The 20707-nt window shown below is 63.5% G+C and overlaps 2 protein-coding genes across 2 annotated transcripts in view; one reads left to right on the top strand and one right to left on the bottom strand.

Annotated features, from left to right (window-relative positions):
• KANSL3 (KAT8 regulatory NSL complex subunit 3) overlaps nucleotides 1-1801 on the bottom strand; it is an 18386-nt gene extending 16585 nt beyond the window's left edge. Inside the window, exons 1-2 of the mRNA XM_062510653.1 lie at nucleotides 1569-1801; nucleotides 75-245 (exon numbers count right to left, since the gene is read on the bottom strand). Coding sequence (XP_062366637.1) covers nucleotides 75-245; nucleotides 1569-1801 — 404 coding nt within the window. The remainder of the gene's footprint in view (nucleotides 1-74; nucleotides 246-1568) is intronic.
• Nucleotides 1800-20707, top strand: FER1L5 (fer-1 like family member 5). The gene is made up of 53 exons (XM_062510457.1): nucleotides 1800-2279; nucleotides 2347-2443; nucleotides 2596-2651; nucleotides 2728-2819; nucleotides 2900-3008; nucleotides 3099-3227; nucleotides 3306-3434; nucleotides 3510-3572; nucleotides 3895-3945; nucleotides 4150-4180; nucleotides 4599-4780; nucleotides 4857-4968; nucleotides 5275-5354; nucleotides 5471-5539; nucleotides 5659-5702; nucleotides 5907-5983; nucleotides 6070-6146; nucleotides 6772-6885; nucleotides 6968-7112; nucleotides 7496-7620; nucleotides 8111-8199; nucleotides 8925-9123; nucleotides 9665-9817; nucleotides 10325-10561; nucleotides 10621-10784; nucleotides 10862-10976; nucleotides 11051-11153; nucleotides 11742-11905; nucleotides 12199-12375; nucleotides 12748-12859; nucleotides 12997-13074; nucleotides 13148-13329; nucleotides 13671-13829; nucleotides 13927-14025; nucleotides 14436-14585; nucleotides 14655-14853; nucleotides 15001-15089; nucleotides 15192-15233; nucleotides 15314-15436; nucleotides 15904-16035; nucleotides 16106-16261; nucleotides 16344-16435; nucleotides 16759-16929; nucleotides 17497-17645; nucleotides 17765-17904; nucleotides 18350-18438; nucleotides 18742-18837; nucleotides 19173-19314; nucleotides 19392-19491; nucleotides 19901-20109; nucleotides 20194-20303; nucleotides 20380-20521; nucleotides 20600-20707. The coding sequence occupies exons 1-53, from the start codon at nucleotides 1800-1802 to the stop codon at nucleotides 20705-20707; spliced, it is 6732 nt and encodes a 2243-aa protein (XP_062366441.1).

The following is a 20707-nucleotide window of genomic DNA, read 5'->3' as shown; positions in this document are numbered from 1 at the left end:
CCTCCTGTCCCATCCCCACCTGTTGACATGCTCCTCCCAGCCCACATTCCCATTCCCACCTGTCCCATCCCCACCTGTTGACATGCTCCTCCCAGTCATCGGGCGGCGGGGGCGCATCAGCATCGGTGCGGGCGAACATCACGTGCCGCTCGCACTCGTTCATCACGCTCCGAGCCTTCTGGTTGTCGTACAGTGGCACTGGTGTGGGTGTCACCGTCTCCACATCGATGGAGAAATCGGCCTCCCTGCCACGGACACAGCTGTCACAGCAGGGATGGGGCACCCCGACATGGCAGCTTTGGGGCATCCAGAGGGTTTGGACAGCACTCCCAGGGATACACAGGGCGGGATTGATCTAGGGATCTCAATACTCCTGGGCCATCAACTGGCAGTGCCTGAACCACCAAACCGAGCATCCTGGACACCCCAAACTGAGACCTCTGGACCACCAAACTGAGCACCTTGGACACCCCAAACGGAAACCTCTGGAACCTCAAACCAAACACCCTGGACACCCCAAACTGAGACCTCTGGACCACCAAACTGAGCACCTTGGACACCCCAAACTGAGACCTCTGGACCACCAAACTGAGCACCTTGGACACCCCAAATGGAAACCTCTGGAACCTCAAACCAAACACCCTGGACACCCCAAACTGAGACCTCTGGACCACCAAACTGAGCACCTTGGACACCCCAAACTGAAACCTCTGGACCACCAAACCGAGCACCATGGACCACCAAACCAAACCTATTCTGGACCCCCAAACTCATCTCCCTGAAACTGCAAACTAAACATCCTGGACCATCTAACCTAGAAGCCCAAAACTGAGATTTCTGGATCCCAAAAATGACAGCCCCTGGACATCCCTGGACCTCCCCAAACCATGGCCCCATGACACCCCAAACCATGGCAACTAGAGGCCCCTGTACACCCCAAACCGAGACCTCTGGATACCCCAAATCGAGACTCCTTACTTATCCCCTCCCCCATCAACCCCCCCCCCATGCCATCTGGGCCCCCAATTTCCCCCTCACAACACCCCCATTCGCCACCTCCCAGCCCCACAGGACCCCCCAACTCCTCCTTCACCGCCCCTCCCCACCCCTCAGGACCCCTCCCTTTCCCCCTCACAGTTCTTTTCCCACCCTCAGTGTCCTCCCAAGGCCCTGCACAGACCACTCAGCGCCTCAGGATCCTCAAAGCCCCCTTCCACTTCTTCCTCACAACCTTTCCCTGCTGCCCCTCAGGACCCCCACTCCTCCCTCACAGTCTCACACAGGCCCCTGAGCCTCACTGCTCCCCTTTTCCCCTCACAGCCCCTCAGCCGCCAGGACCCGATCCAATTTCCCCGTCACAGCCCTCTCAGCCTCATAGGACCCCCTCCTTTCCCCTCACAGCCCCTTCAACCCCCAGGACCCCCCAGTTTCCCACTCAGCCCCCACAACCCCCCCAATTTCCCCTCACAAGCCCAAAGGACCCGCTCCTTTCCCCTCACACCCCCATAGGACCCCCCCAGTTTCCCCCTCCCCGCCTCTCAGGCCCGCTCCGAGCCCGCTGCTCTCACGGGGCGCTGCCGAGGTGTCTCCGCGGGGTGAGGAACAGCAGCCGGGCGGGCCGGGCGGCGCTGGCGTCGGGGTGTGCGCTCCAGGGTTTGGCGTAGCTGTGGTCGAGGCACACCAGGTCCAGCTCTCGCTCGTGCGCCGACAGCTGCAGCAGCAGCGACGTGCCCATCCTGCGGGCCGACCACTGCAGCTCGCGTTCCCTATCGCGATCGCGGTCCCCGGCGCGCTGCGACATGGCGGGAGCCCCGCCCCCTTCCCCCTCCCCTCGCACCGCCTGCTACCAGCGCGCGTGCGCGGGGCGCGCCCCCGTCTCTGTCGCCGGCCCCCAGCGCGCCTGCGCGGGGCGCGCTCCCGCGGAACCGCGAGATGTCCCCGTGGGAAGGGACCCGCGAGGATCGGGGGTGTCCCCGTGGGAAGGGACCCGCGAGGATCGGGGATGTCCCCAGGAATGTCCCGGTGGGAAGAGGCACTCCAGGCTCATCCAGCCCCGCACAGGACACTGCGCGGGCCTGGCGGGTCACGGAGCGTCCCGCGTGGGAACACGGGGCCGCAGTTACCGGGTGACAGAGCCGCCCGCGCGACAGTCCGTGCGTCGGCCCCGCCGTTGGCACGGTGCGACACGGGAGCCCAACCGCCGTGCTGCTCGCCAGGGGGGAGGTGACACCTGGGGCTGGCACTGCGTTGGCAGCCCCTCGGCGACAAATCTGCAGCCGGTGCCGCCACCTCGGGGGTGGCCCATTGGTGGCAGCACCCTGGTGACAATTCCGTCCCCGGTGCCAGCGCTCCGTGGCCATGCTGCGGTGCCACGTGGTCGCCGTCCACATTCCCGGGGCCACCGGCTTCGGTCCCGGTGTCCAACTCTCCGTCTGCTTCCGAGGTACCGTGGGGTCGGGGACACCGGGTGGCACCAGCCACTGCCTCGTGGCAAGGGCCACACTCAGTGCCCGTGCATATGGCCAGTGCCAGGCTTTCCCCTGGCACCCCAACGTCCCCAGCCTGAGGTGCCACCACCCCTTTTGTCCTACACAGGCGTCCTCAGAAGAACCCAGGTGGTGCCCGAGGAGAGCAGCCTCACCTGGAATGAGGTGAGGTAGCCCTGGGGTGACCCGTGGTAGCGCAGGGACATCGGGTCACCCCCCTGACCCGTGTCACCCCCTTCAGGAGCTGGTGTGGCCTCTGGACACGTGTCCCCTGAGTGCCACGGACACACTTAACCTGCGTCTGCGGCGCTGGGACTGCCCCCTGCCCCAGGGGTGAGTGAGAGCCCTGGGTGGGCACCCTGGGGCCACTCCTCTCGCCACGGCCACCCTCACGGTGTCCCCCGCTCCCACAGAGACCTAGGTTCCACCATGGTGTCACTGGACAAGTTGGTGGCCAACCCCAGCCTGCCGATGGCCATCAGGGACATCCCGCTGCTGAACCACCGGGAACTGCCAACGGGGGTGAGCCCCCACCCCACCCCAGAGCACCCCAGGGTGCCAGCGGGCACTGTCCCCGTGTCACACTGTCTGCGTGTCACTGTCCTTTTGCAGTGCACCGTCACCTTCCGCTGCTACTATGACCCGCACGGCACGGCCGGGTTTGTCCCTGTCACCACGCACGGACAGGTGGCACTGGAGCCACCGGCGATGGCCCCTGCAGACAGGAAGGAGGATTTCCAGGTATGCCACCCCCCACGGCCACGGTGGCACCCAGGGGTGACGTCCCCTCGCGGCCACCACGTTAGTACCACCCCACAGGTCCGGGTGAGGGTCATCAAGGGCCGCCAGCTGCGGGGCAATGACATCAAACCCGTGGTGAAGGTCCAGATCGGGAAGCAGAGCTTCCGCACCCACAGCCGGAGCGGGAACAACCCCTACTTCAATGAGGTGACACCGAGCAGGGGACATGGGGACCGCCACTGTCCCTCAGCCCGCCCTCACTGTCCTTTTGCTGGTTTTCAGGTGTTTTGCCAGAATTTCCGCCAGACGCCGGAGCAGCTGGTGGCACAGCCCATCCACATCCAGGTGGGAGGGGTCGGTGGCACCGGGAGGACACAGGGACGCAGACACAGGGACAAGGAGAAGGACACAGAGGCACAGCGACAGGGACACAGGGGCAGAGGGACAGAGACAAGGAGAAGGACACAGAGACACAGGGACAAGGACACAGGGACACAGACACAGGGACAAGGAGGACACAGGGACAGGGACACAGACAGGGACAGAAACAACAGACACAGGGACAGGGACACAGGGTCATAGATACAGGGACAGGGTCACAGACACAAGGACAAGGACACAGGGACACAAGGACACAGGGACAGCCATGTCCCCTTCTGCATCACAGGTGCTCCGTTCACCAAACATCTGCACCAAACCCATCATCGGTGTCTTCGAGGTGAGGAATATGGGATCAGGAGAGGGGCATTGGAATTGGGGTTTGGGAATGGGAGTTGGGAATGTGGGATTTGGAATGGGGCATTGGAATTGGGGTTTGGGAATGGGGGGTATGGAATAGGACATGGTGAATTGGGATTTGGGGATGGAGTGTCAGGAATGGGATTTTGGGTTTGGGTTCTCATCCCCCTTGCCATTCCCACAGCTCGACGTTGGCACCATCTACTCTGCCCCAGGTAAGGAGAGGGTTGGGGTGGCACTGGGTGGCACTGGGTGATACATTTTGGGGTAACACATTTTGGGGCAGCACATTTTGGGGTCTGTTTCAGGCAGGCACTGGACAGAGGTGAGACTTCATTTTGGGGGGATACTGCGCATTTTGGGGGGTTTTAGGCAGGCCCTGGGTTGGCACTGGGGTGACACCAGGGTGGCTCTGGTGACACCAGGGTGACACATTTTTGGGGGATCAGGGGAGTGTTTTAGGTAGGCCCTGGCCAGGGGTCTTTTTGGGGAGCCCTGTGAGATTTTGGGGGCGTTTCAGACGGGCCCCGGGGTGACACTGGGGTGACACGTTTTCGGGGATGTTTCAGACCAGCACTGCCAGGGGTGAAACCTCATTTTGGGGGAACACCACACGTTTTGTGGGGGTTGTAGGCAGAACCTGGGGTGACAGCGGGGTGGCTCCGATGCCGCGTGACAGCGGTGTCCCCGCCGTGCCAGGGCGCAGCCTGAGCGGGAAGTGGCTGAGCCTGCAGCACCCGCGGCACCGCGACGGCCGCTCCCAGGGCTTGCTGCAGGTCAGCCTGGTCGTGCGCCGAGCCGGAGAGCGCGCCCAGGTGAGCGCCCCGCCCTTCCCCGCACCCCAAAATCCCTCCTGGGAGGCTGTCCCCACGCTGTCGCACCCCCACCAAGGAGCAGGAGATGCCGGCGGGGGACAAGGACGTGGAGGCCAACCTGCTGCGGCCATCGCCCTGCGCCACCACGCTGCAGATCCGCGTGTTCCGAGCCGAGGACCTGCCACGGGGTGGGACAGAGGGGTTTGGGGTGGGGACAGAGGGATTTGGGATGGGGACAGAGGGATTTGGGGTGGGACAGACGGGTTTGGAGGGGGGACAGATTTGAGGATTCCCCCTGCTCACCACAGGATGAGGACACTAGGAATTTAAGGTGAAGGGTGGATTTGGGGGCCCCTGATTGCCGCAGAAATTTTGGGATGAAGGGTAGATTTGGGGACCTCCTGCTCGTTGCAGGTTGGGAACCCGGGGGAGCCTTGGGCTGGGGATGGATTTGGGGACACCACAAAACCTCGCTGCTCCCCATCCCCACACAGCGGAGCCGGCGCGGCGGTGCCTGGGCGGCACCACGGGCTCGGCCAAGGTGTCGGTGCGGGTCGGCTTTGCGGGCAGGACGGTGAGTGCCGGGCAGGGAATGGGGGATTTTGGGGGTGCCGGGCAGGGAATTGGGAGTGCCCAGCAGCTCTGGGGCTACCGGACCCCTTCGGGAGCTCACGGCTGTCCCCACGGCAGCTCTGCACCCGCGGGATGCCCCCCGATGCCAGCCCCGAGTGGAACGAGGTTTTGTTCTTCCCCCTGCGGGTGAGAAGCCCCCCCCAGCGCCACACAGCTCCCACACCCCCCGCCCCAAACGGGGGCACCCCAAAAAGGGAGAGGCCCCCGTTTGCACACCCGCACTCGGCGCTGTTCTCTGCCTGTAGCTGCCCCCCATCTGTGACGAGATCCTGCTGGAAATCCTGTGTGGGTGAGCGGGGGACATCCTTCGGGTTTGGGGGACATCCCCGGGTTTGGGGGACACCCCCGGGTTCGGGTGACAGTACCGGGTCTGGGAATACCCTGAAGGTTTTGGGGACACCACGTGGGTTTGAGAACACCCCGGGTTTGGGGAAACATCTCTGGGTTTGGGGAACCCCCCGTGCTCAGGGACTGCTGACTATACCCCTTCCAGGTCATGCCGGAGCAAAGTCCTGGGCAGGGCCACCCTGAGGCTGTCCCAGATCTCCCGAGACCCCAACGAGCTCGAGGGTGAGTGGGGTTGTCCCTTTTTGGGTTTCCTATTAGCCCAACCCCAAGCCCCCTCCCACCCCAAACCCCCTTTTCTCTGCCCCCAGAGGGGACCCCCGGGTTCTTGCCTTCCTTCGGGCCCTGCTTCCTGCCCTTCTACGGCCCCCGGCCCGACTCTGCCAGGGTATGGAGCGGGATTTTTTTGGGGAAATGGGGGAATTAGGAAGGGAACGGGGCATTTGTGGGGAAAGTGAGCACTTGTTGGGGCAGAGGAAGAGTTTTTGAGGGTGATGGGAGGTTTGGGGTGAAAACAGGACAATGGAGGAGGAAATAGGGTGTTTGGAAAGGGAAATGGGATTCTGGGGCTAGTCAGGGAGGGTTTGGGGAATGGGAAAGGGAATTTGGGATATTTTCAAGGACAGTGGGACTTTTGGGGTGAAAATGGGATGGGGGAAGCAGCAAATGGGGCATTTGAGGGAAAAATGGGGAATTGCTGGGGAAAACGCAGGATTTTAGGAGACAATGGGGCTTTTGGGATGAGAGAAAAGGAGAACGGGTTGAAATGGGATGGGGGAAATGGAGAACGGGGTGAAATGGGATGGGGGAAATGGAGAACGGGGTGAAGTGGGATGGGGGAATGGAGAATGGGGTGAAATGGGATGGGGGAATGGAGAATGGGTTGAAATGGGATGGGTAAATGGAGATTGGGGCATTTGAGGGAAACGGGGATTGCTGGGGTAGGACTTTAGGAGACAAGGGGACATTTGGGGTGCTAGTGGGACACCCCACACCCCGACCTCGATTCCCAGGACTCGGGGCTGGTTTATCAGGGCCGGCTGCTGCTGGAACTCTGCACCCGCGTGGGGACCCCACCCGGGCGCCAGCGCGACGCTGTCGCACCCGTGGACGCCGAGCTGGCCCAGGTGGGGACACGGGGACACGGGGCGGTGCCACCTCTGCCCCGAGGGGACAGCTGAGCGTTTTTGGGGTTTTGCCTCGCCGCAGAGCCGCCTGCCCCGCTGCCAGCTGGGGCTCTGCGGGGTTTTCTACTCGGCCACCATGGTGCCAGGCAGCCCCGAGCCGCTGCGCCTCGAGCTGGGCATCGGCAGTGCTGCGACCGCCACCGCGCAGGGACTGCCCGTGTCCGACGGTGAGTTGGGGACACGGCCGGGGAGGCACCGGGACCAGCGTGACCTCCCGCCCCGTGCCGGGTCTGGGAAAGGGGTTGGGAATTGTTAATTAGGGTAATTAGCAAAGTGTCCAACCCCCACGGCCATGAGGGGCTGGGAGGTGCCTTGGGGTTGGGGACAGGGATTGGTGTCACCTGGGTGATGTCACCCTGTGAGTCAGGGGACACTTTGGGAATCTCGGATGGATCCAGGGATTGTCACCACGGTGATGTCAGCTGTGGGTTAGGGGACAATTTGGGAATCTTGGCTGATCCTGTGACACCTCCCAGGAAGCCACAGCTACCTCTCACCAGTGCAGCCAGGTCTGTTCTGATCCCATTTTCCCCTATTTTCCCGAATTTAGGGAACCTCTACCACCACCTGCCGTGGTTTGGGGACAAACCAGTGGCTGCTGTCACCTCGCTGTGGGAGGACGCCGGGCACCGCTGGGACAGCCTGAACCTCCTGCGAGCCCTGTGCCAGCACCTGGTGAGACCCCAAATCCGGGTGGGACTGACCCCAAAGCTGGGTGGGACTGACCCCAAATCCATTTGGGAATGGTTTAGGGTGGGATTGATCCCAAATCCCTTTGGGGTCGTTTGGGGTGGGACTGATCCCAAATCTGTTTGGGAACAGTTTGGGGAGGGATTGATCCCAAACCCCTTTGGGAATGGTTTGGGGTGGGGTTTATCCCAAAACCATTTGAGAACTGTTTGAGGCGGGACTGATCACAAACCCATTTGAGACTGACCCCAATTCCATTTGGGAATGGTTTGAGGTGGGACTGATCCCAAACCCATTTGGGAACTGTTTGGGGTGGGACTGACCCCAATTCCATTTGGGAATGGTTTGAGGTGGGACTGATCCCAAATCTGCTTGGGAATGGTTTGGGGTGGGATTGATCCCAAACCCATTTTGGATCGGTTTGGGGTGCGGTTGATCCCAAATACGTTTGGGAAGAGTTTGGGGCCGTTCCCAGGAGAGGAACCTGGCTGAGCTGCAGTGCCACCGCGGGGACATCGATGAGATCAGGGCGAGGCTGCTGCGGGAACTGGCCCAGGACTGCACGTGAGTGACCCCAAATCCCAAATTCGGGGTTTGGGGCTGGGGGATGGGGAATCTGGGGGGGAAAGGGGGCTGGTGGTTGGGTGAATTTGGGACACTTCGGGGAACAGTGGGACATTCTGGGGGGCAATTTTGGGTGGAAATGGGATGAGGGGTATGTGGGGTATTTGGGGTGGAATTGGGGTTTTCGGTGTGAGAATGGAGTATTTGAGGGAAAACTGAGGAATTGTTGGGGTGAAGGAAGAATTTTAGGGGTGAAACTGGGGATTTGGGGATGACCCTGTGGGTTTTGAGGTGATTTGGGGCTGTTTTGGGACTGTTTTGGGCTGGTTTGGGGCTGATTTTGGCTGCTCTGGGTGCTGCAAGGACACCCTGGACTGGGGTGATTTTGGGCTTGTTTTGGGGTGATTTTGGGATGTTTTAGGCTGGTTTTGGGCTGTTTTGGGCTGATCTTAGCTGCGCTGAGTGCCGCAGTAACACCCTGGGCTGGGGTGATTTTGGGATTATTTTGGGCTGGGTTTGGGCTGTTTTGGGCTGATTTTGGCTGCTCTGTGTTCCATAGGGCTGCCCTGGACTGGGGTGATTTTGGAGTGATTTCGGGGTGATTTGGGGCTGTTTTGGGGTGATTTTGGGTTGTTCTGGGTGCTGCAGTGACACCTTGGGCTGGGGTGATTTCGGGGTGATTTTAGGCTGTTTTGGGGTGATTTTGGCTGCTCTGCGTGCCGCAGGGATGCCCTGGGCTGGCTGGAGGCGCAGCCCACCCTGACCACCCTGGACCAGCAGCTCCGCAGCTCCCGGCGCCTGCTCCTGCGGCAGCTCCGGCGCGTGGCCGAAGCCGATCCCCAAAAAACGCCGGAGCTGCGCGGGGACGCGCTGGGGACAGTGGCCCGGGGGTGGCTGCGGCGCGTGGCCGCACTGGCTGTCGAGGTGCGACCCAAACCCCCAAACCGAGACCGACCCAAACCCCTCCAGTGCTGGGTGTTGGTGCTGGAGAGTCAGGAATTTATCCCTGGGGGCAGGCCACGAAATTCCAGGCTCCAAGGGCACCCTTGGAGAAGTTTTTCAATTTTTTTGTGTGTTTTTAGCAAAGAAATTAGTGTCTGATAGTTCTAAATAATAATATATGTAACATAAATAATACCACAGTATATTATATAACATAATATAATAATGCAAGATATAATATATACTATACTGTACTGTAATTGTTCAATATACGATACAATATAGCATAACATAACATAATGTAATGTAATATAAAAATACAAAAAACAATACATGACATAACACAATATAATGTAATATATAAATGCAAAATATACTGCAACATATAATATACAATATGATACTATACTATACTGTACTGTACTATACTATACCATACTGTAATATAATATAATATAATACAATGTGATATATAATAAGCTGTAACTCTCATGCTACCCCTGTCCCCTTGGTGTCCCCGCAGCCTCAGGCTGGTGTCCCTGACGTGCAGCTGTGGCTGCTGCGGGGCCAGCTGCGGGTGGCCTCGGCTCGTGTCCCCGCCACCGATGTGCTTCACTCACCACGCGGCCCCAGCGCCTGCGGCCGCCTCTGTGGGAGAGTCCTGAGCCTGTTTCTGGTGCGAGCTCCGATGTCCCCTCATGTCCCTCCGTGTCCCCTCATGTCCCTCCGTGTCCCCTTGTGTCCTTCCACATCCCCTTATGTCCCTCTGCGTCCCCTTGTGTCACTCTGTGTCACCTTGTGTCCTTACATGTCCCCTCCATGTCCCCTTTGTGTCCCCACAGTCCTTTGTGTCCCTCCATCTCCCCTCCATGTCCCTCCATGTCCCCTCCGTCCCTGCTCCACATCCCCTGTACATCCCCTCCACGTCCCCTCCAAATTCCCATCGCATTTCCTCCAAGTCCCCTTGGTACCTGTTCTACATCCCCTCCCATGTTCCCTCTCTGTCCCCTCCATGTCCCCTTTCTATTCCCACCTCAGCTCCTCCCAGTCCCTTCTATCCCAGCTCTGTGTCCTGTGTCTCTGTACCCCGTGTCCCCTCTCTGTCCCCTCCGCACCCCCCACGTCCCCTGGCTGTCCCCCTCGCGTGTCCCCAGTGTCCCCTCGGTGACGCTCAGTGCCGCAGGGCTGCGGGGACATCCAGGCCCACGTGCGGGTCCGGCTGTGGCTGGGACGAGTGGCCGAGAGCGCGGACCTGGCCCGGCTGCTCGAGGGGACCCTGAGCTTCTACAGCGAGACGGTGACAGGAGGGGACAGCGGGAACAGCGGGGAGGGAACAGGGCCAGGAGGGGACAGAGGGGATAGCACCGGGAGGAGACAGCGGGGACAGCACCGGGGAGGGGACGGCACCGGGGAGGGGGCAGTACCGGGAGGGGACAACATCCCACTATGTCCCGTGACGCCAGGCCTGTGTCCCCGCAGTACGAGAACCAGACGCAGCTGCTGGGGAAATGGGGACCCCGGAAGCTTTTGGGGCGCCCCGCGTTCTCCGACAGCTCCGGCCGGGCGGGCCGCTCCCCGGAGCAGATCCAGCCCCCCAAGGGCTGGCGCTGGGACGGGCCCTGGAGCGTGGAGCGGCCGCGGCGGTGAGCGGGAGGGGACAGCCACCCCCCTGCCCTGCGGGGCCCGCGGTGACGGCAGCGTTGTCCCCTGGTGTCCCCAGGGTGCTGGCGCGGCCGGAGCCCGCGGTGAACGTGGTGCTGGAGGAGCTGTTCGAGAACCAGAGCCGCGATCCCGGAGGGGACTGGAGCCCCTCCGGCACGGCCATCACGGACGCCGTGAGTGGGGACAGAGTGGGGGACAGAGGGGGTGACACGAGAGTGATGGGGCTCAGCTCTCGCCTGGTTTGCAGAAGGGAGTGGCGGTGCCACTGAAGGAGGAGGTGGCGTGCCCCGAGGGCTGGCGTGTCACCAGTGACTGGCACGTGGACGTGGAGGGGAACGTGGATAAGGACGGTGAGTGGGGGTCCCCGGTGAGCACAATAGGGCGGGGTGACAGGGGCAGGGGTGACAGGGATGGAGAAGGCAGGGACAGGGGAGACAGGGATGGGGTGGAAGGGATGAGGTGACAAGGATGGAGGTGACAGGGATGGGGCGGTAGGGTGGAGGTAACAGGAAGGGGGTGACAGGGACAGGGGAGACAGGGATGGAGTGACAGTGATGGAGGTGGCAGGCACAGGGTGACAGGGGTGGGATGGCAGCAGGATGGAGGTAACAGGAAGGGGGTGACAGGCACAGTGTGACAGGCACAGGGTGACAGAATGGAGGTGACAAGTATGGAGATGACAGGATGGGGGTGACAGGGGTGGGGGTGACAGGGATGAGGTGACAGGGACAGGGAAAACAGGGATGGGGTGGAAAGGATGGGGTGACAGAATCGAGGTGACAAGGATGGAGGTCGCAGGATGGAGGTGGCAGGGATGGGGTGGCAGGATGGGGTGGCAGGGATGAGGGTGACGGGGTTGGAGGTGACAGGAATAGGGTTGGCAGGGGTAAGGGTGACAGAGACAGGGTGGCAGGGAAGGAGCTGGCCCATATGTGCAGGTTGGCAGTACGCCGTGGGCGCAGAGGATGGCAGCCCCTCGGCAGCGTGGCACAGCAAGGGGCAGCACTGCCACACCCTCCGGCGCCGGCGCTGGGTCCGGCTCCGCCACTGGGACAGCGACAGCTGGACACGGGAGCAGGACATGGACACCCTCAGCACCCTGGTGACACACACCGGGACAGGGACGGGATGGTGGGGATGGGAGTGACAGGGGGGAGGTGACAGCGTGGGGGAGGTGAGGGGATGGAGGTGATAGGAGGGGTGGCAGGGATGGAGGTGACAAGGATCGGTGACAGGCATAGGGGTGACAGATGGAGGTGACAGGATGGGGGTGATGCGGAATGAGGGACATGGATTGGGGTGATGGGATGATGATGATGATGACAGGGAAGGGGGTGATGGGGATGACGGGGCTGCTGTCCCCATGTGACACTGTCCCCGTGCCTTACCCTGCAGCAGGACCCCAAGGAGCTGTGGGAGGACGAGGCCTGGCAGCCCGAGTGCTTCTGGGGCTGCACCTTCCAGCCCAAGGTGCCTGTGGGTCCCCGGTGCCGCCGGCGCCGCTGGCTCCGCAACCTGGTCCCTGCCGAGCCCCCACTGGTGGCACCGGTATTCCTGCTCCGGGGAGTGCCGGTAGGAGGGGCAGGGGGCTCCAGGAGGAGCTGAGAGGCTCTGGGAGGGAGCCAGGGGAAGGGGAGGCAGGGAGAGGGAGGGGGGTTGGAGGGGAGGGGGAGGGATTGGGGCAGAGGGGTGGGGGAGGGATGGGGGACGGAGGTGTGGGGAGGGAGGGAGTGGTGATGGATGATGATGGATGGATGGATGGATGGATGGATGATGAATAATGGATGGATGAAGGGATGAAGGAGGGATGGAAGGAGGGATGGAGGGTTGGAGGGGTGGATGAACCCCTGGAGCTCAGCTATGAAGGGACAGCAGCACACGGGCCAGGAGGCCACAGGGCCAGGGGACAGCAGGGTCCCCCAGCCCATCCCTGTCCTCTCCCAGGACGCCGAGGACCTGGCCCAGGGCAATCCAGCTGTGGCCCCGCAGCTGCCGGGGGGCTCCCCCCGAACACTCCTGCAGCAGCCACCCCCCTTCATCCTCTGCACCTTCCAAAGTGAGCACGGGGGACCAGGAGGGACCAGGAAGGGCTGGGAAAGGACCGGGAGGGTCCGGGGAGGGCCCGGAGGACCCGAGAGTGCCTGGGAGGGTCCGGGGGCTACCAGACACCCCTGACTCCCCGCCTGTCCCCAGGGTCCGGCCGCTTCCAGCTCCGTTGTTACATCTTCCAGGCGCTGGATCTGGCCCCCAGCAGAGCCAGGACCTCCATAGGTGGGACCCCCCCCCCGCCCCCGGCCCCCCGCCCGCTGGCAGCCCGGGACGCTGACGGTGCGGTTGTCACCAGATGCCACCGCGCACGTGTCGTTCGTGTCCCTGAGCCAGCGCACGCGAGTGGTGCGCGGGGCCCTGGACCCGCGGTGGGAGCAGACGCTGCTGTTCCCCCGGGTGCTGCTTTTCGGGGACCTCCACCGCATCCGGGAGGATCCCCCTCCCGTGGTGGTGGAGGTGTGGGACCAGAGGGGACAGGTACGGGACACTCCGGGCGTGGGGGGATCGAGTGGGAAAGGGTGGGTGAGGGATGGGGTGTGGAGAGAGGGATGGAGGAGAGGGAATGGAGGGAGGGAAGGAGGGAGGGATGAGGAATGGGGTATTGATAAGGATGAGGGGGTCAGGGATGGAAGGATGGGGGGTCAGGGATGGAAGGATGGGGGGTCAGAGACAGAGTGACAGGAGGGTCAGCAATGGAAGGATGGTGGGTCAGAAATGGAAGGATGGCGGGTCAGGGATCTAGGAGGACAGAGAGGTCAGGGATGGAAGGACAGGCACACCCCAGGGTGGGCCAGCCCCTCTCAGGCTCTGCCTCGCAGGGCGCCCGTGTTTTCCTGGGGAGGTGCGTGTGCATCCCGCAGGTGTGGCTGGATATGGGACACCGAGAGCCCCCCCGGCTCCAGCCGCACCCCCTGCAGGGGCCGCGGGGCCCGGCCGGGGAGCTCCTGGCTGCCTTCGAACTCTTGCACGAGCCCGAGGTGAGGCTGTGGCACGGGGTGACACAGGGTGGCAGCAGTGGCACAGAGGGCGCCCAGGGCTGGGGTGCCACTGTCACTGTGTCCCCCACCATGGCAGGACGGGTCCCTGGCTCCGCTCGGTCCCCTGCCTCTGAGGAAGGACGAGTTCGGCATCCCCCCGGAACTGCAGCCTCGCCTGCAGAGGGTGGCACTGGAGGTGGGAGCCAAATCCAGTGAGGGGACAGCCTGGGGACAGCGTAGGGACAGCGTGGGGAGAGGGGTGGGGACAAAGGGGGAGCAGGGAATGGGATGGAGGCAGGGCCGGCTGGGGACAGGGGTGGGGACAGGGATGGGACTGGGATAAAGGTGAGATGGGGACAGGGATGGGGATGGGGATAAAGGTGGGATGGGGACGAGGATGGGGAGAGGGATAAAGGCGGTTTGGGGACAGGGATGGGGACAGAGCTGAAGGTCCTGGGGATTCCATGGGGACAGGGACAGGGGATAGAGGCAGGACAGGGACAAGAACGGGAACAAAGATGAGAACAGGCACAGCGCAGGGGTCAGGGATGGAGACAGGGACACGGATCGGGACTAAGGGGTGACAGGAGCCACGTGTCCCGCCAGGTGCTGGCCTGGGGGCTGCGGGGGCTGCACGGGGCTGTGCAGGAGCCACGACTGGAGCTGCAGTGGGGGGAGCAGAGCCTGTGGACACCCCCGATCCAAGATATTGCCACCAACCCAAACTTCCCCTGCAACGCCTTTGTGCTCACCCTGGTGGGTGGGGAGCGATGGGGGGCACTCTGCCCGTGGTGTCACCGCGGGTGACCCAGCCGTGTCCCACAGGTGCTGCCCGAGGAGAAGTGGTTCATGCCGCCCATCCGGCTGCGGCTCTGGGACCGGGCGGACACGGAGCGGCGGCTGCTGCTGGGCCAGTCCAGTATCAGGGGCCTGGGCCAGTACCGCTGCCACCTGCCCCGCCAGGGGCAGCTCCTGGGCTCTGGCAATGCCAGCAATGGCTCTCACATGGTTGTGACAATGCCAGGTACCGTCTGTTCCATCCCTACCATGTCCCGGGTGCCCCTTGTCCCATCCTGTCACATCCCTCCCCCATCCCAGCTGCCCCCTGCCCTATCCCTGCCCCATCCCAGGTGTCCCCTCCCTCATCTCTGCCTGTCCCTCTCTCCTACAGATGAGCTCCTTTCCCTGCCCATCTCCTCTAGCCACTGGAAACGTTGTTGTTCCTTTTTCCTTGCCACAGCCCCAGCCAGGATAGCTCAAGTGAGTTCCCCATGTCACCTGGCACCAGCCCTGGCACTGCTGGGCGCTGGCACCACGCAGCCCTGTGCATCTGTTTCCCCAAGAGCCCTTTGCTCCCCACAGGACCTGCTTAGCTACCTCAGGAACAATGGGGCTGAGGACAAGGTGGGCACCAGAATGGGGCTACCAGGAGCCACCAGGGCCACAAATGCCACCTGTCCCGACCTGCTTCTGCTCCACATCAGGACGAGGAAGAAGAGGAGGAAGAGGAGGAGGAGGAGGAGAGGGACTGGTGGAGCAAATTCTATGCATCCATGGAGGAGAAGGACCCCAAATCTCCACAGGGAACCAACGGGGACAGACTGAAGGTGAGCCTGAGACTGGGACCTGCATTGGGATGGGGACAGGGATGGCTGCGGACAGGGACAGGAGTGAGGTGGGAATTGGGACAGGACAAGGATGGAAATGTGCTGGGGACAGGGACAGGGAGGATGAAGGGGGTGGGTAAGGGCAAGGACAGGACTGAAGACAAGATGAGGACAAGGACAGGAATGAAGGAATGGGGACGGGGATGTGGATGAGGAGGGAATGGGGACAAGGATGGGGATGAAGCTGGGGAGGGGACAGGGGAGAGGAAGCTGAGTGGAACAAGGACAGGGATGAAGCTGAGTGGGACAGGGATGAGGATGAAGCTGGGGAGGGGACAAGATCAGGATGGAACCGGGGAAGGGACAAGGATGAAGAAGGAGCCCCAAGGGGAGAGGCCCCAAGACTGGGCTGGGGGCAGAAGCCGGACCGGGCACGGGGCTGAGCCGAGGCCGGCACGGCCCCGCAGATCTACGGTTGCGAGCTGGAGGCAGTGCCCGAGTTCGAGGGGCTGCAGGATTTCTGCCAGACCTTCCCCCTCTACAAACCGGGCCGTGCCCCTGTGCCTGGGCAGGACCCCGAGCCCGTGGGCAGCTTCAAGGTGGGTGAGACCCCCCCGTGGGGCCCTGGGGCGGGTGTGGGACCCCTGGAGGCACAGCGGGGTCTCTCAGGGGCTTTTCCGCATCTACCCCGTACCCGAGGCGGCTGGAGCGTGCCCCCCCCCCCGCTGCTTCCAGCGCCTGCCGCCCAGTGCCCCACAGGAGTGCCTGGTGCGGGTCTACATTGTGCGAGCCCTCCACCTGTCCCCCCGCGATGTCACCGGGCTGGTAAGGACAGCACGGGACCCCTGGGGTGCCAGGCAGGGGCTCCCAGCCGCGGTGCCAGCCCGGTGTCCCCTCCGTGCCCCAGAGCGATCCCTACGTGCGGGTGTCACTGGGCAAGAAAACGCTGGGACAGCGAGACCAGTACGTGCCCAACACCCTGGAGCCCGTTTTCGGCAGGTAAGGTTGGGTGGCACTCTGCAGTGTCACCCCCGGGGTGGGTGGCCTGTGACACTGCCAATCCTGGGGTGGCGCTGGGCTGGGGATCCCTGGCACTGGGCGGGGGGGGGGGGGGGGTTGGTACCGGAGTGGGTCATTCCCGATGGCAGCATGGCCCTGTGCCAGCCTGGCCTGGTGCTGCCGTGTCCCCATTCCCTGTGCTGGTGTGCCACCAGATGCCTGTGCCCCCAGCTGTCCTGTTCCCTGTCCTGCAGTGTCCCTGTTGCCCCCAACTCTCCCTGTCCCCATGCCAACCCTGGGGCTGACGCCATTCCTGCCACCAGGATGTTTGAGCTGACAGCCACCATCCCACTGGAGAAGGACCTGCGGGTGACAGTCGTGGACTACAACAAGGTGCCACCAGACCAGGAGATCGGCAGCACCACCATCGACCTGGAGAACAGGCTGCTGTCCCACTTCCGTGCCCACTGCGGGCTTCCCACCCTGTACCACACGTGTGTGTCCCAGGGAGGCAGGGGGCACGGGGGACAAGGGGGCACACAGGGAGGGGACATGGGGAGGGGACACGGGGGACGCAGGAGGAGGCACGGGGGTATATGGGGAGGGTACAACGGGGACACAGGGAGGGAAGACGGGGGGCCAGTGGGGGGCGTGGGGGGGGAAATGGGTGGAGACACGGGGCATGGCAAGGACACGGAGAGGGAACATAGTGGGGACACATGGAGGGGACAGGGGTCAGGATAGGGAGGGGACACAGAAGACACAGGGGGACATGGGGAAAGAGCGGGGAGGGGACATGGGGGAGGCCACGGGGGTGGTGTGGGAAGGAGACACGGGAAGGGGAGACAGGGAGGGGACACGGGGGGACATGGTGGGGACACGGGGGGCGCACGGGGAGGGGACATGGCGGGGGGACACAGGGGGGACAGGGACGGGACAAGAGGGAATGGGGAAGGGCAGGGAGGGGATAAAGGGGGCTGGGGCAACACAGGGAGCAGACATGCGGGGTGCTGGAGGACACAGGGAGCAGAAGTGACCCCCGGCCCTACTGCTGTCCCCAGTGCAGGCCCCACGTGCTGGCGGGACCAGCTGTGCCCCAGCCGGACCCTGGAGCTGTTAACGGGGACCCGGGGGCTGCCCGGGCCCCTCTTCAACTCCCAGGGCAACGCTCTGACCCTCAACGGGCAGAGCTTCGAGCTGCGGCACTTTGGTCAGTGGGGAACAGGGGATTTGGGGGATCTGGGGAGGGTTTGGGGGATTCTGGGAAATGTCTGGTGGGAGTTTGGGGGTCCTGGGGGGATCTGGGCGGGTGACAGGTCTGTGTCACAGAGAGGGGTCACCCCCGGCTCCGGCATCCCGGAGAGCCCCGGGAGCGCCTGGCCCTGCACGTGCTGAACCTGTGCGAGCTTGTCCCGGAGCACCTGGAGACGAGGAGCCTGGAGAACAGCGCCCAGCCCGGGCTGGAGCAGGTGACAGCGACACCACGGGGTCAGCAACATGGCGGTGGGGGGGCAGGATGGGGACACTGCGGGAACAGTGACACCGGGGTGGTGATGGGGACACCGGGGGGACGGTGACACTGGGGTAGAGACATGGGGACACTGCGGGGACAGAGAACCTGGGGATTGGGGTGACACCGCGGTGACAGGGACACAGGGGTGGGGGTGATGGGACCCCCCAGATGTGGCCAGAGAGGGATCAAAGGGTGCCAGGGACCCCAGGAGTGGGTGATGGGGGTTGAGTGTGACAGGGACAGATGCTGGGAGGACAAAGGGACCCTGCGGTGATCGGGACCCTGAGGCAGGGAGGGCTGGTGGGTGTGGGGGGACTGGCAAAGACCTTGGGGCTGTGGGGACAGCAAGGGGACATCGAGGGGACATGAGGGCCACTGCCAGCCCATCCGTGTGTCCCCAGGGCAAGGTGCAGATGTGGGTGGACATTTTCCCCACCAGCCTCGGCCCTCCCGGGCCCCCCGTCAACATCGACCCCCACAAGGCTGAGGGGTGAGTGAGTGGCCGGGCACCCCCAGGGGGACAGGGCCACCCCCGGGGAGGACAGGGTCATCCCGGTGGGGACAGGGTCGTCCCGAACAAGGGCAGGTCCACCCCCCGGGGGACAGGGTCATCCCAGTGGGAACAGAGCCACCTGTGTTAGGGACAGGGCCAACCCCAGGGGAGACAGGGCAACCCTGGTGGTGGCAGGGTCATCCCAATGGGGACAGAGCCATCTACTGTAGGGACGGGGTCATCCCAAGCAGGGACAGGGCCAGCCCCAGCAGAAGGTGACATGTCCCTGTTCCCTGCAAGGTATGAGCTGCGCTGCGTGGTGTGGAGGGTGCAGGACACGGACCTGGGGGACATCAACCTGCTGGGCCAGCGCATGAGTGACATCTACGTGTCCGGGTGAGCCCTGTGGTGTCCCTATCTTGTCCCCAGCACCACGGTGTCCCTGTCGCCCCCCAGCATCTGCCCTGCTTATCCCAGAACCCCTGTCTCCCACCCCCTGGTCCCTATCACCCCAGGGTGTCCCCATTCACGTGGGCACAGTGATGATAGCAGTGTCCCCGCAGGTGGCTGGGGTGGCACAAAGGTGACAGTGGTGTCCCCTGCGGGGTGGCACAGTGATGACAGCAGTGTCCCCTCCAGAGTGGCACAAGTGGCTGGAGTGCCACAGCAGTGACAGTGGTATCACCGCAGGTGGCTGGGGTGGCACGGGGGTGACAGTGGTGTCCCCACAGGTGGCTGGACGGGCTCCCCGAGCAGCGACAGCAGACCGACATCCACTATCGGTCCCAGGACGGGAACGGCGCCTTCAACTGGCGCTTCGTGTTCCCCTTCGAGTTCCTGGCAGCCGAGAAGCTGTGTGCCATCCACCGCAAAGTCAGGGGACAGCCGGGGCAGGGAGAGCGCGGGGACCCAGCCTGGGGACACCATGACCCTCCCGTGTCCCTCGGCAGGAGCACGTGTGGAGTTTGGACGAGACGCTGCTGAAGGTGCCACCCAAACTCATCCTCCAAGTGTGGGACAACGACAAGTTCAAGGCGGACGATCTGCTGGGTGAGACCCATGTCCCCGGGCAGGGAGACACTGCAGGGGACAGGGGACAGCCACAGGGGACAGGGACAGCTGCTGGGGACAGCCGTGGGGCACAGGGACAGCCCCTGGGGAAAAGGAGCACTCACTGGTGACAAGAAGCTACCTCTGGTGACAGGGAGCCCCTTCTGGTGACAAGGAGTACTCACTGGTGACAGGAAGCCCCCACTCATGAGAAGGAGCCCTCACTTGTGACAAGGAGCCCCCTCACACTCACTGGTGACAGGGAGCTCTCATTGGTGACAGAGAGCCCCCCTCTGGTGACAAGGAGCCCGGACTAGTGACGAGGAACACACACTGGTGACAGGGAGCTCTCATCGGTGACAAGGAGCCCCCTCTGGTGACAGAGCTCTCCGCCCTCGCTGTCCCGCAGGGACCCTGGAGCTGGAGCTCACCCAGCTGCGCCGGCCGGCCCGCAGCGCCCACCTGTGCTGGGCCACGCCGCAGGACCTGCCCTGGTTCTCCCGGCCCTGGTGCCGCGCACAGGTGCTGGAGCGCTCCCCTCTGAACCTGTTCCGCAGACGGAGGGCGCGGGGCTGGTGGCCCTGCACCATGCAGGAGGACAGCGGCCAGCGGCTCTCTGTAGGTTGGGGACATCGGGGTCACGGGGCTGGGGGGCAGCAGGGACAGGTCCTGAGCCCCCAACTGCCCCCCTGGGCCTCGCAGGGGAAGCTGCAGCTCAGCCTGGAGCTGCTGACGGCACAGGAGGCAGAGGAGCAGCCGGTAGGGAAGGGTCGGGAGGAGCCCAACAAGCACCCGACGCTACCCGAGCCCAAGTGAGCTCCGGGGGGAGCCAGGAGGGGCCGCCGGAGAGGGGACAAGGCAGTGGCTGAGCTCGGTGTCCCCCCGCAGGCGCCCCAAGTCCTCGTTCCTGTGGCTGCGCTCCCCGGTGAGCCTGTTGCGCCACGGCATCCCCTGGCGCTACTTGCTCTGGATCGGCCTGGGGCTGGCGGCCTTCCTGCTGCTCCTGGTGCTCCTCCATTCCTTCTTCCCGGTCAGCACGGCCCCACGAATGCCCCATTTCCCCCGCCACACTCAGAGCGTGCCCTGAGTGCCCTCTGTCCCTCTGCAGGGCTCTTTGGTGGTGAAGGTGACTGACCCGCGCCAGCTCCTGCATCCCTCCGGCAAGGAGCAACCGGGCACGGAGTGTCCCCTGGGCGGGAGGGGAACAAAAGCCTGA

The sequence above is a fragment of the Cinclus cinclus genome, chromosome 29 (assembly GCF_963662255.1).
Source record: "Cinclus cinclus chromosome 29, bCinCin1.1, whole genome shotgun sequence".
In the NCBI taxonomy this organism is placed as follows: Eukaryota; Metazoa; Chordata; class Aves; order Passeriformes; family Cinclidae; genus Cinclus; species Cinclus cinclus.
Note: the sequence above shows the minus strand (reverse complement) of the source record. Positions and strands in the feature narration are given on the sequence as shown.